Source organism: Triticum dicoccoides, chromosome 6B (genome assembly GCF_002162155.2).
Source record: "Triticum dicoccoides isolate Atlit2015 ecotype Zavitan chromosome 6B, WEW_v2.0, whole genome shotgun sequence".
Lineage (NCBI taxonomy): Eukaryota > Viridiplantae > Streptophyta > Magnoliopsida > Poales > Poaceae > Triticum > Triticum dicoccoides.
The window spans coordinates 263741135-263756093 of NC_041391.1; the positions used below are offsets into that span (position 1 = coordinate 263741135).

Here is a 14959-nt window from a genome sequence, read left to right on the forward strand (position 1 = left end):
CTGCGAGGTTTACAGTGAAGCTAAATGGGGGTTTTTCTAGTGGTTTTGTTCCGTCAAGAGGCCTTAGACAGGGTGATCCACTGTCACCATATCTATTTTTATTCTGTGTTGAAGGCTTTTCAGCTCTGCTAAAACATGCTCAGGAGGAGAGAAAGATTAAGGGGGTATCTTTTGGGAGCACTGCCCCATGGTTACTCACCTTCTCTTTGCTGATGATAGTATTGTCTTCCTGGAAGGGTCTCAAGAGGATTTTTTATGCTTGCGGGCTATTTTGCAGGATTATGAGGAGGCCTCGGGACAAAGAGTTAATATGGAGAAATCTCCCATATTTTTTGGGAAGGGCTCTAAAGATGGGGACAAAGCAGTGCTCAAACAAGCGATTGGTATTTCTTCAGAGGCGCTAAGTGAGAGGTATCTGGGTCTTCCAACAGTGGTGGGAAGATCAAAGGATGGGACTTTTAAGTATGTCAAGGAGAGTGCCAAGGGGGAAGTCTTAGGATGGAAGGGCCAAGGGCTATCTAAGATGGCAAGGTAAGTGCTTATTAAATCCGGGCTGCAAGCTACTCCTACTTTCACTATGAGCTATTTTCAACTCACAAAGAAAATGTGCGGGAACATGTCTTCTATATCTTCAAACTTCTAGTGGGGAGAAGCAAATGGTGAAAAAAGAGTACATTGGATAGCCTGGGACAAAATGTGCACCGGAAAAAGTGAAGGAGGATTGGGGTTTAGGGATCCGGAAGCGTTTAATCAAGCTTTGTTGGCTAAGCAAGCTTGGAGATTATTGCAGGAGCCTAACTCTTTATGTGCAAGGGTGCTTAAGGTGAGGTATTACTCAGAAGGATCCATTCGTAATGCAACTTGCCCGGGTGGGGGTTCCTTCATGTTTAGAAGCATATTGCACGGCCGAGATCTTCTTTTGGAGGGGCTGGTGTGGCGTATTGGTGATGGCTCCCAAGTTGGTATTCACCATGACAATTGGATCCCTCGCAAAGGAAGCCTGAAGCCACTGGGCCAGGTTTTTGTTCCTGGTATGACGAAGGTAATGCACTTACTAAATGAGTCCAGCACTGGTTGGGATCAAGTAAAGGTGCAAAATATGTTTCCGCCACATGAAGCATCCGAGATAATACAAATTCCAGTGGGAGGGCCGATGGTACAAGACTATCTGGCATGGAACTATATGAAGAACGGAGTCTTTACAGTCAGGTCGGCCTACCACCTTTGCATGGAGAAGAAGAGGGCTCGCAGGGGCTCGCCGGGCTCGTCTTCGTCGGTGGCGAATCATAAAGCCTGGATGAACTTGTGGGACACGGTGGCTCCGGGCAGAGTCAAGGTTCATACCTGGAGGCTTTTACGGAATGGGCTTGCTGTAGGTTCGGAACTACATAGAAGAAGGATTAAACTGGGGGTATTTTGTGCGGCTTGTGGAAGAGAGGAAACGAACTTGCACCGGTTTTGGAGATGCCCTCATTCCGCAATGTTTTGGAAAATCATGCACTCGGAAATGGGAGTGCCGGTGGCGATCCCGCCGGAGATGATCTACTCTCAGAGTGCATTAGCTCACTGGCTTCTGAGCTGGTTTGCGGAAGCAACAGAAGATGAGAGAGCGATCATGGTGCAGAGCCTTTACGCCTTATGGATGGCACGGAATAATACTCGGGAGGGAAAGAAGATAGAAGAGGCAGCAGATATAGCAGCAAGGGTGCGAAGGCTCATGGAGGAATGGCAGACAATCCATGGCAAGGCAAGCAAAGTCCCTGTTGTGGTCCAATAGCAGCGATGGAGCACTCCGGATGCAGGATGGGTCAAGGCTAATGTTGACGGGGCGTGCACGAAGATGGGGGAGAAAGGGGCAGTGGGCGTGGTCTTCAGGAACGACGAAGGAGCATTCCTAGGAGCTGCATGCAATTATCACCCGCAGGGAGGGGATCCACAGAAAATGGAGCTGCTAGCATGCAAAAGGGTGGTAGAACTCGCAGAAATTTTTAACATATCTAGCTTGCATATCGAGGTGGATTGTCAGGAAGTGGCTCGCAAGCTTCAGAGTGTGGAAGAGGATCTATCTGTGTTGGGTCCAATGATCAAGGATGTGAAGGCTATGCTCGCAAACACAGAAAGATGGAAGGTGACGTGGGTAAGGAGAACAGCGAACGGCACGGCGCACGGGTTGGCCAAGGAGGGGGTAACAAATAATATGAGCAAAATTTGGGTGCAAGCACCACCAGATTGTATTCTTCATATTATCTCGGCAGAAATCCCTGCGTTTTATGAATAAATAGAGACATGGTTGAATTAAAAAAACATCATGCAAAATCTAGAGCATTCATGGACGCAGAGTTTAAAATCAAAAGATATCTGAAATTTGTTTGTGACAAACATTGACAGAAATTTTCAGTGCTCGCAAAAATTCATAGGTATGTGATATCACGACGAATTTTTGCGAGCACTAGAAACTTTTGTTAATGTTTGCCACAACAAAATCTCAGACTTTTTTATTTATTTTTTCAGTTTTACTGTTCACCAATCTCAAATGAGCTTGGGAGCAGAAAGACACTTTCGAAGCACTCATTCATTTTTTACCACTGAAATTTCGCTGGTAGTGCACCACTTATATTCAGTTATCTTCCCCAACATGTTTCTCAATATTAAAGCCGCTTACTTCTGATAATGCAAATAGGATTAAATAGGATGGATGGCACGCAGACTTCTTTTCAGCTAGCACCATACAAGTTGAATTACGAACTTAAGCCTTATTATTAATATTGCATATTCATTTTTATTCTATTAGTGATTCCTTGCCATGTTGAATGGAGGATGTCGGTGTGGACATGTGGAGGGCCTTAAGCCATGCTTATTGACCTAGATGCATTGATTTTTTTCCCCATTGCAACACTTGCTACTAAATAAAATATAATGTACTTCCTCCCTCCGAAAAAGCTCGTCCCTCAAATAGATGTATCTAGCATCAAATTAGTGCTAGATACAAACATTTGAAGGACAATTTGGGACAAGTTTTTTCGGACGAGGGAGTAGATATTAAATCCTACTACCTCCGTCTTGGTGTATTGGTCCCCTTTATAATTTATGCCAAATTTTGACCAAATATTTAGCTAATAAAATATTAATGCATGTCAACAAAAATTATATCATTGGATTCGTATTTGAACATAGTTTTCAATTATATTATTTTTTTGACATGCATGAACATCTTGTTAGTTAAATTTATAGTCAAAATTTGGCACAAAATACAACGGGAACCAATAAACCAGGACGGAGGTAGTAGAAGCCATGGAAGCATGCCAAGTTGCACAATCATGGTGTCCACTAAACTTGATGCAAGGGCAATAAACTTAGGTCATACAAGGAGTGCCCTCTGGCTCTAGATACATTCTTTGTCAACAAATACTTATCTATGACAAGAATGAAGTCGTGCATGTCATGTGGTTCAGCTAGCGCTCCATATCTCTACTCCTATAAAAAAAAGGGAGTTGGGGGTGATGGTGTGTCTACCTCTTACCATCCCGACCATCCGATATGGAATAAAAAGGCTGAGATAGAGATATCACGCCGCACCGAGTCTCCTTCTATCGCGAAAGAAACCGCGTCTTCGAGAAACCATCATGAATTCCTTGCCGCCAGAATCTCGCGCCGGTCAAACTCTATCGCACGAGCTCGCTCTAGCGACCCCGGCCACTCTCGGATCAGGAGGATTGGGGTTCAGCGCTAGCTGCTGCTGCCTACCGCCGCGCACACGGGCGCGCCCCAGCCACCCCGCCCGCTCTCAGATCGGGGGGATTTGGGTTCGGCGCCAGCTACTGCTGCCTACGGGCGATCTCCGCGACGGCGGAGGAGAAGGAAAAGAGAGATGGAGTGGCTCCTGTAGAAGCTCAAGGGGCCCGAGGCCTACCCCAAGGCCAACGAGGACTTCTACAAGCTCACACTCTGGCGTCGTTGTCATGCTCATCTCCGCCCTCGTCATGTTACTCCTCTTCGTCTCCGAGACCAGTAACTAAGGCTGGCCATAGTGGGAGTAACATAAGTAGTATCATGCACTTGGGACTCACAAACATGCTTATGTGGCACACAATTGGTTATAGTAACATACGTAGATACCGTAACATAATAAATATGGTGCTACTATGTGTCATGCATGGCAATAAATGAAACCATCTATGATACTATGCACTATAGAGGTAGTAACATAGACTAGTAACATATGCATGTTACTAGTCTAAGTTACTCCCCACTATGACCAGCCTAAGTGACGCTTCTCCTCTTCTTCAGCCTGCAATGGCATCGACGCGATGCAGAATTTGAGGTCCACGGTCCTGAAAACATGTCCAATTATACTACTACTTTCTAGGTGACTTTCGGAATTAATGGTTTGCGTCAGCTCGGATTGCGGCAACTCTCGATCCCAGTGATGCGTATTTGGTACCTTGCTGCGCTTGGCATTGCCGCTGATTGCAATGGTTGAGCTGTTGGAAGATTCTTGAAAAGTTGTACATGTTTCTGTTGCCGGATCCAAGAAATTGGTCATTTTTTCAGAGCAGAGATGATGTGCATGAGATTCGTACAGTTGTGTGATTGAAACCATAATCTCTCCTTGACATGTGAATTTGTGAAATGTTTGGAAACAAGTTGGCTGTGGATCTACAAATTACCGAACTATGGATTTAGCCTTTATATTTGACTCTTTACAGAATTTTGTACTTCATCCTTGGTGAAATTCCTTCTACTCCATCCCTTCGCGTTGTTACCAGATTTACTATGCAAATATCCAGACTGTTTTTTCGTTGTGATCTGTGCCAGATTTTTCTACATGACATCAAGATAAGTAGAGCAGCTTGATCAAGAATGGATAAGTGTCTTCTTAAGTAGTGAAGTTCTCGGATCCCACACTCAATGAATAAAGGTACGCTTTTCTTCCATGTTGTATCAAGATCAGAGGCATCCAGTATGCTCTACTTTATTAGTTTGTTAGCTCGGTAATTCAGCTCGGGTCATTCCTTGGTATTCAGTGTGCCAACATTGTGCATTACTTGAATAAATCACCAGTTCAAATCCATTCAGTTAATTGGATTAGGCATAGCTCTCGAAAACATTTCAAGTAAAGTTTACACGGAGTTATTTGTTCCATGTAAACAGTAGGACTCAATTTTGCTTCAGATGTATGCTTTTGGGTGGATGAACACTTGGTTAAGGAATCTTATGAGGTACTCCCTCTGTCCGACAATATAAGACGTCTCATATTGTGGCACGGGAGAAGTACTTTTTTAGTTCTTTTTTAAAATTTGGAGAGGTAAGAGCAGAGGAAAAGGCAAAAGCTGGTCCATGAAGTTGAATTTCAGTTCAGAGCCTACTACACGTTCGGTTGTTGCTCATTGAAGGCAGAAGAGGGATTCGATTAATCTTCCTTCTCATGATCGAAAGATAAGAAATCCTTGTGGTGTTGGTAGAAGGGGTTCACCTTAATAAAAAGGCTGCTGGACATGGTTAAGCAACTGTCCTTTCTTGATTCATCCAAAGACAGGGGAGGGCATTAAAATAAACAATTGGTGTGAAACAGTTGTACATGATTGATTACAATATTACAATATGGTCAAGTTTTTTAAGTGTATGGCTGTGAGAAATGCATGTATGGTTTAATTCTCTAATTAATGTAGGTATTGTCAGAACTTCCGGTTCACTAATGTTGATCTATTCATTTTCCTTTTGTCCATTTTGCTCAATGAGCTGAATTGTTTAATTGACCGTTGGCTTTATCATATTAGTGGAACAATTTGTAAGTTGTGTTATACATTGTGAAAGAAGACGTTAACAGATTTGCAGAAGTGAGCTATGTTTTCATTTTAATTTATGTAACACATCTTATATATGAAGTTTAAATGTCCACTCTTTCATGTATTTTTATCATTTTTAAATATTCTGTTATGCTTGATCTCTACCATCTTCATCATCGAAGATCACAACATTTGTTCCGTTGCAACGCACGGACAACTTGCTAGTCAGGTACAATATCTGAAAGTTTCATGCTACATCAACACATACTTGATCAGCAAGGCTTGAGTGCTATTTAAAAAAAAGGAAATACACAATTGTACTGAATCATGCAAAATTTGTGCTGGACAATATTAACTTATAACGAAAAGCATTGGAAGGAGTAGGTAAGAACAATACAAAAACAAATATGTATTAATGCAGAATTTTGATTGCAACACTTGCACACAAGAAATTGGACAACATTTATTAGATCACATCACATACGATATGATGGCTTGTTGCTATGAAGATCTGATGCGCAACAGTGATTCCACAAATGGCACCATATAGTGGGCAACAAGGAGTGAACCAATGGTGAATTTTCTGCCGTTCCGGAGATCATACAACATGTCGCGCATGTTGATTATTTCTTCAAGAGATTCATCATGGAGGTCACACCTGAGAAGGTAGCGCGCATCAATGGAGAGGAATATCTTGTCCGGGTCAGTTGACGCACATGCAAAGGCAAGAAGATTTCTTGGTATCGGCAGACTGACACGGCGGCATAGTGACCAAGTCAGATTTGGCCCATCTTCCGCTAACCAAATGGCAATCTCCCACGGAGTGGGAGAGTGGATATAGCATAACTTTCCACCTAGTGCAGATAGTGCATCATTCTTGCCTAGATGATCACTACATGGAGGGTTAGGGTGCACCGTAAATGTTTCATCAAGTAAACTAAATCGAAGGATGACATTCGAGATAACCTTGCCATGTGCCATGGACTTGAGAGCACTCCAAAAGAAGACCCCTGGGAGACAAATTGGAGTCCTGGCCTTGATAGGGTATGGTGGATCCACAGTGGCCTTCCATACCCAAGCTTCTTCTTTGCTGTCACCACCGAATGTTAAGATCTCATGTCCACTGCTGTATTCTCTAGTGGTGCCTCCTTCCCCATCTATTTGCAGAGTATCTCTGTACGAGCGGATGAAGTGCCTCGCCACCTTGTAGGTACCACTCCAAGGATCAAAGCCAAAGGCGACCCTGTGCTCAAAGAGAACACTTGGGCTTCCAGGTGGCAACTCAACAAACTCTCTAGTGGCCGGGTTGCAGATGAAAATTTTCCCCATTATGCAAGGGATCAATATCAGGCCATCACAATGGAGAGGAATGCTGAACACAGGGATCCCATAGGGATGAAATTCCTTTCGGAAGATAAGCTCCGCACACTTGCTTTCCCCTGGCTGGAAGCTGAAGATACTGAGTAATCTAGAACACGCCTTCCGTCGGTCCTCCTGATACTTGCGTGGCACGAGGACCATGGTCGACCTTGTTCGCTTGGAAAGCTCCAGGTGCCAGCGCACGAAACTGATGCTGGTTAATGTGGTGCGCCATGACTTGCAGACGGTTTGGAAGCGCACAAGGGACTTCACAGGAAGAAGTACGAGTATCTGAAAGAAGATTATATCATCTGGGATGAAGCTGCTACTGCCGGAGGCTAAAGGTGCTGATTCCGGCGACATAGCCATCCGCCGGGGTCGTTTAGGAATCGGCGGCTTCATATCGTTGTTTCCGGTCAACATGAATTGGCCGTGCCCTGCGTATTCATAGGCATATATAGTGGTCAGATAAGAGTGCCTACTAATCCGACCCGACTCGGAATTTGTATCCAAAGGAACCTCGACTCCTAATAATGACAAAACAAACCACAAACGAGTCGAATAAGGACCAGGAAAAACAAATCATTTTGCTAAGCTATAATCGAATTTGAAAAAATGTATCCTATGAAAAGAATGATTGAAATTTATAAAACGAGAGCAGATGCAGATGCAGATCTACACCGGCCTAACTAATAGCAAAATCAATAGGAAAGGAGAACAGAAGGGAGGGTAACCTGGACGATAGCGCCGAAACGAACATCACGGTAGAACCCGTCGGCCGAAAATCGGGATTGAAGGAGGACAAGAGCTGGCCGGTCCCGTCATCCCTTATAATTTCACGTGCTTAGCCGCCGCCCCTGCGTTCTTGCTAACCCTAGCCACAGTTTTGGGATAGACCTGAGTGGGCCTGGAAGCACATGGGCCAAAAATTCTCTCTCAACAACGGCCCTTTACCACGTTTCCGAAAGTGACCTCCTATATGCCGCATTTTGCTGCCACTCAAAAAAAAAATATGCCGCATTTTGCGGCCAGGTCGCGCAACGCACAGGGGGCATGCGATGCTCTAGCCACTGCGCCAGGCTAGCTACTCTGAAAGAATAGCAGCGGCAGAGCAGTTTAAATAAACTGCCGCAGCAGCGAAAAATAAAAACCAATTCAGCCCATTCCATAAATTAAAATTTGTGGGCAAGGGATCGAACTCGAGTACTCTGGATAGGGAAGCGTGTCAATGGCCACTGTACTATCTACTCCCTCCGTTCGAAATTACTTGTCGCGAAAATGGATGTATTTAGAACAAAAATACGTCTAGATACATCCATTTCTGCGACAAGTAATTCCTAACGGAGGGAGTAATATTTAGCGACTACAATGGCAGCCTGGAGTATATGAACTATAACCCGTTGCACATTAAAAATTATTTTAAATTTTGAAACATAATTTTTTTTAAAAGACACTCTTTTTGAAACGCAAACATTGCTAGGGGACTCAATTTTTTAAAACAAAACCGGAACAAAAAATTGAATACATGAATATATTTAAATTATGAACTACTTTTCATAAACACAAAACATATTTTGAAAATAATATTTTTTTTGGAAAACAGAACATTTTTAAAATAAAACTATTTTAGAAAAAGTCGAGCATTTTTTTAATTTGGCAATGGATTTCGAAAACATGACTCTTTTTTAAATTTTTGAAAAACAATTCAAAACTGCAGTATTTTTGGAATATGTGAACAATTCTCGGAAACAGGAACAATTTTTTGAATTAGTGAAACAATTAAACATGCAGACAATTTCTTGAATTTGTGAACATTTTTTGAATATGTGAAAAAATATGAAAAGGAAAAAAATTTGAATTTCCAAAAGATTTTTCGAAAACATGGACATTTTTTAAAACATGAACGATTTTTGAATCCTGAGAACAAATTTGGAAGCGCGAACTATTTTTTAAAGCACGAACATTTTAAATCATAGAGCAAATTTTGAAAAGGAGAACAATTTTGAAAATCCTGAACAAATTTGGAAGTGCGAACACTTTTTTTAAAGCATGAACATTTTTTGAATCTTGAGAACAAATTTTGAAATGGAGAACAATTTTGAAATATCCCGAACAAATTTGGAAGTGTGAACATTATTTTTAAAGCACGAACATTTTTTGACTTGAGAACAAATTTTGAAAGGAGAACAATTTTTAAAAATCCCGAACAAATTTGGAAGCGCAAACATTTTTTGAATATATGAAAAAAAAATTAAAATCCGGTACATTTGCTGAATTTTGAAAGTTTTGAACTTTTTTGTGTATCGAGAACAATTTTTGAATTTTGAGAATATTTTTTCGAAAACTAAACATTTTTTGGAAACACGGACAAAATTTTAAATTATCATTTTTTTAAAAAAGAAAAAGAAATAAAAAATCCTAAACATTTTGTAAAACTGCGAACATGTTCTGAAAAGAAAAATAAACATGAAAAAGAAAAGGAAACAAAAAAAGAAAACAAAAAAATGAAAAAGAAACAGAAAACGAAAAAAAGAATCAGGAAAGTGAATTTTTTTTAAAACCAGAAAAATGAAAAATACCCGGTTCGTGGAAGCTTCTAAAAGGTTCACAAAACCGGGATGGACAGTTCTAAGCTATGTACGTAAGTGGGCCGGCCCAAAGCATCACACATCGCTCGGTCGCTCGCCATGTGCAAAGCGCCGACAGTTTGCCGCAATGAGCTGTTATTAGGATTTTCCCTCGGGAAAGGGCTCACCATGTACCTGTTGGGGAACGTAGTAATTTCAAAAAATTTCCTACGCACACGCAAGATCATGGTGATGGCATAGCAACGAGAGGGGAGAGTGTTGTCCACGTACCCTCGTAGACCGTAAGCGGAAGCGTTAGCACAACGCGGTTGATGTAGTCGTACGTCTTCACGATCCGACCGATCCAAGCACCGAACGTACGGCACCTTCAAGTTCAGCACACGTTCAGCTCGATGACGATCTCCGGCCTCCGATCCAGCAAAGCTCCGGAGATGAGTTCCGTCAGCACGACGGCGTGGTGACGATGATGATGTTCTACCGATGCAGGGCTTCGCCTAAACTCCGCGACGATATGACCAAGGTGGAATATGGTGAGGGGGGCACCGCACACGGCTAAGGAACGATCCGTAGATCAATTTGTGTGTCATGGGGTGCCCCTTGCCCCCGTATATAAAGGAGCAAGGGGGAGGGGCGGCCGGCCAAGGGAGGGCGCGCCAGGGAGGAGTCCTACTCCCACCGGGAGTAGGACTCCCTCCTTTCCTAGTCCAACTAGGAGAGGGGAAGGAAGGGAAGGAGAAGGAGAAGGAAGGAGAGAGAGGAAGAGTAGGAAAGGGGGGCCGGCCCCCTAGTCCAATTCGGTTTGGGCTAGGGGGCCGCGCGCCCTGCCTCCTCTCTTCCACCATTTGGCCCATGAGGCCCATTGCTTCTTCCTCGTATTCCCGTAACTCCCCGGTACCCCCGAAAATACCCGAATCACTCGGAACCCTTCCGATGTCCGAATATAGTCGTCCAATATATCGATCTTTACGTCTCGACCATTTCGAGACTCCTCGTCATGTCCCCGATGTCATCCGGGACTCCGAACTCCTTCGGTACATAAAAACTCATAAACTCATAATATAACTGTCATTGGAACCTTAAGCGTGCGGACCCTACGGGTTCGAAAACTATGTAGACATGACCTAGAACTATTCTCGGTCAATAACCAATAGCGGAACCTGGATGCTCATATTGGCTCCTACATATTCTACGAAGATCTTTATCGGTCAAACCGCACAACAACATACGTTGTTCCCTTTGTCATCAGTATGTTACTTGCCCGAGATTCGATCGTCGGTATCCAATACCTAGTTCAATCTCGTTACCGGCAAGTCTCTTTACTCATTACGTAATGCATCATTCCGTAACTAACTCATTAGCTACATTGCTTGCAAGGCTTATAGTGATGTGCATTACCAAGAGGGCCCAGAGATGCCTCTCCGACAATTGGAGTGACAAAACCTAATCTCGAAATACGCCAACCCAACATGTACCTTTGGAGACACCTGTAGTACTACTTTATAATCACCCTGTTACGTTGTGACGTTTGGTAGCACCCAAAGTGTTCCTCCGGTAAACGGGAGTTGCATAATCTCATAGTTACAGGAACATGTATAAGTCATGAAGAAAGCAATAGCAACATACTAAACGATCAAGTGCTAGGCTAACGGAATGGGTCATGTCAATCACATCATTCTCCTAATGATGTGATCCCGTTAATCAAATGACAACACATGTCTATGGTTAGGAAACATAACCATCTTTGATTAATGAGCTAATCAAGTAGAGGCATACTAGTGACGTTATGTTTGTCTATGTATTCACACATGTATCATGTTTCCGGTTAATACAATTCTAGCATGAATAATAAACATTTATCATGAAATAAGGAAATAAATAATAACTTTATTATTGCCTCTAGGGCATATTTCCTTCAGTCTCCCACTTGCACTAGAGTCAATAATCTAGTTCATATCGCCAATATTCATATCTGTATATGATTAACACCCATAGTTCACATATTCATGTGACCAACACCCAAAGGGTTTACTAGAGTCAATAATCTAGCTCACATTGCTATGTGATTAACACCCAAAGAGTACAAAGGTATGATCATGTTTTGCTCGTGAGAGAAGCTTAGTTAACAGTTCTGTCACATTCAGAGCCGCATGTATTTTGCAAATATTCTATGTCTGCAATGCTCTGCACGGAGCTACTCTAGCTAATTGCTCCCACTTTCAATATGTATCCAAATTGAGACTTAGAGTCATCTGGATCGGTGTAAAAGCTTGCATCATTGTAACTTTTTACGACGGGCTCTTTTATCACCTCCATAATCGAGAAACATCTCCTTAGTCCTCACTAAGGATATTCTTGACCGCTTTCCAGTGATCTACTCTTAGATCAAAATTGTATTCCTTTGTCAAACTCAGAGCAAGGTATACAATAGGTCTGGTTCACAGCATAGCATACTTTATAGAACCTATGACTGAGGCATAGGGAATGACTTTTCATTCTCTTTCTATTTTCTGCCATGGTCGGGTCTTGAGTCTTACTCAACTTCACAGCTTTGCATCACAGGCAAGAACTCCTTTTTTGACTGTTCCATTTTGAACTATTTCAAAAATTTATCAAGGTATGTACTCATTTGAAAAAATCTTATCAAGCGTCTTGATCTATCTATATAGATCTTGATGCTCAATGTGTAAGCAGCTTCACCGAGGTCTTGCTTTGAAAAACTCCTTTCAAAACACTCCTTTATGCTTTGCAGAATAATTCTACATTATTTCCGATCAACAATATGTCATTCACATATACTTATCAGAAATGTTGTAGTGCTCCCACTCACTTTCTTGTAAATACAGGCTTCTCCAAAAGTCTATATAAAATCATATGCTTTGATCAACTCATCAAAGCGTATATTCCAACTCCGAGATGCTTGCACCAGTCCATAGATGGATCGCTAGAGCTTGCACACTTTGTTAGCATCTTTAGGATTGACAAAACCTTCTGGTTGCATCATATACAACTCTTCTTTAATAAATCCATTAAAGAATGCAGTTTTGACATCCTTTTGCCAGATTTCATAAAATGTGGCAATTGCTAACATAATTCAGACAGACTTTAAGCATCGATATGATTGAGAAAAAACTCATCGTAGTCAACACCTTGAACTTTGTCAAAAACCTTTTTCGACAAATCTAGCTTTGTAGATAGTAACACTACTATCAACGTCCGTCTTCCTCTTGAAGATCCATTTATTTTCTATGGCTTGCCGATCATCGGTCAAGTCAATCAAAGTCCACACTTTGGTCTCATATATGGATCCCATCTCAGATTTCATGGCCTCAAACCATTTCGCGGAATCTGGGCTCATCATCGCTTCCTCATAGTTCATAGGTTTATCATGATCTAGTAACATGACTTCCAGAATAGGATTACCGTACCACACTGGCGCGGACCGTACTCTGGAATACCTACGAGGTTTTGTAGTAACTTGATTTGAAGTTTCATGATCATCATCATTAGCTTCCTCGCTAATCGGTGTAGCAATCACTGGAACTGATTTCTGTGACGAACAACTTTCCAATTTGGGAGAAGGTACAATTACCTCATCAAGTTCTACTTTCCTCCCACTCACTTCTTTCGAGAGAAACTCCTTCTCTGGAAAGGATCCATTCTTAGCAACGAATGTTTTGCCTTCGGATCTGTGATAGAAGGTGTACCCAACAGTTTCCTTTGGGTATGAAGATGCACTTTTTCCGATTTGGGTTCGAGCTTATTAGGTTGAAAACCGTTTTCATATAAGCATCGTAACTCCAAACTTTTAAGAAACGACAGCTTAGGTTTACTGCTAAACCATAGTTCATACGGTGTCGTCTCAACGGATTTAGATGGTGCCCTATTTAAACGTGAATGCAGCTGTCTCTAATGCATAACCCCAAAACGATAGTGGTAAATCAGTAAGAGACATCATAGATCGCACCATATCCAATAAAGTGCGGTTACGACGTTCGGACACACCATAACGTTGTGGTGTTCCAGGTGGCGTGAGCTGTGAAACTATTCCACATTGTTTTAATTGAAGACCAAACTCGTAACTCAAATATTCGTCTCCGCGATCAGATCGTAGAAAACTTTATTTTCTTGTTACGATGATTTTTCCACTTCACTCTGAAATTCTTTGAACCTTTCAACTATTTCAGACTTATGTTTCATCAAGTAGATATACCCATATCTGCTCAAATCATCTTGTGAAGGTCAGAAAATAACGATACTTGCCACGAGCATCAACACTTATTGGATCGCATACATCGGTATGTATTATTTCCAATAAGTCAGTAGCTTGTTCCATTGTTCCGGAGAACGGAGTTTTAGTCATCTTGCCCAAAAGGCACGGTTCGCAAGCATCAAATGATTCATAACCAAGTGATTCCGAAAATGCATCTTTATGGAGTTTCTTCATGCGCTTTACACTGATATGACCCAAACGGCAGTGCCACAAATAAGTTGCACTATCATTATCAACTTTGCATCTTTTGGCATCAATATTATGAATATGTGTATCACTACAATCGAGATCCAACAAACTATTTTCATTGGGTGTATGACCATTAAAGGTTTTATTCATGTAAACAGAACAACAATTATTCTCTGACTTTAAATGAATAACCGTATTGCAATAAACATGATGAAATCATATTCATGCTCAACGCAAACCTAAATAACATTTATTTAGGTTTAACACTTATCCCGAAAGTTTAGGGAGTGTGCGATGATGATCATATCAATCTTGGAACTACTTCCAACACTCATCGTCACTTCCCCTTCAACTAGTCTCTGTTTATTCTGTAACTCCTGTTTCGAGTTACTAATCTTAGCAACCGAACAAGTATCAAATACTCAGGGGCTACTATAAACACTAGTAAGGCACATATCAAGAACCTGTATATCAAATATACCTTTGTTCACTTTGCCATCCTTCTTATCCACCAAATGTTCAAGGCATTTCCACTTCCAGTGACCATTTCCTTTGCAGTGTAAGCACTCAGTTTCAGGCTATGGTCCAGCTTTGGGCTTGTTTGCAGGAGTGACAACTTGCTTGTCTTTCCACTTGAAGTTCCCTTTCTTTCCCTTTGCCCTTTTCTTGAAACTAGTGGTCCTGTCAATCATCAACACTTGATGCTCTTTCTTGATATCTACCTTCATCGATTTCAATATCACGAAGAGCTCGGGAATCGTTTTCGT

General features: G+C 41.8%; 1 protein-coding gene across 3 annotated transcripts; it reads right to left on the minus strand.

The window, feature by feature from the left end:
* Positions 1–6169: 6169 nt before the first annotated feature.
* On the minus strand, positions 6170–8025 carry LOC119321969 (putative F-box protein At2g02030). 3 transcript variants are annotated; one of them, XM_037595475.1, is made up of 3 exons: positions 7880–8025; positions 6753–7582; positions 6170–6667 (listed from the first exon to the last, which is right to left on the minus strand). In XM_037595475.1, the coding sequence occupies exons 2-3, from the start codon at positions 7566–7568 to the stop codon at positions 6641–6643; spliced, it is 843 nt and encodes a 280-aa protein (XP_037451372.1). In that variant the 5' UTR covers positions 7569–7582; positions 7880–8025; the 3' UTR covers positions 6170–6640. The 3 variants fall into 3 exon arrangements, with proteins under 3 accessions (XP_037451372.1, XP_037451373.1, XP_037451371.1); XM_037595476.1 differs by having other exon boundaries at positions 6170–6678; XM_037595474.1 differs by having other exon boundaries at positions 6170–7582.
* Between the last annotated feature and the right edge of the window lie 6934 nt (positions 8026–14959).

Excerpts from the sequence above, each read along its gene's own strand:
- LOC119321969 (XM_037595474.1), bottom strand. The coding sequence starts at position 7,568 with ATGTTGACCGGAAACAACGATATGAAGCCGCCGATTCCTAAACGACCC.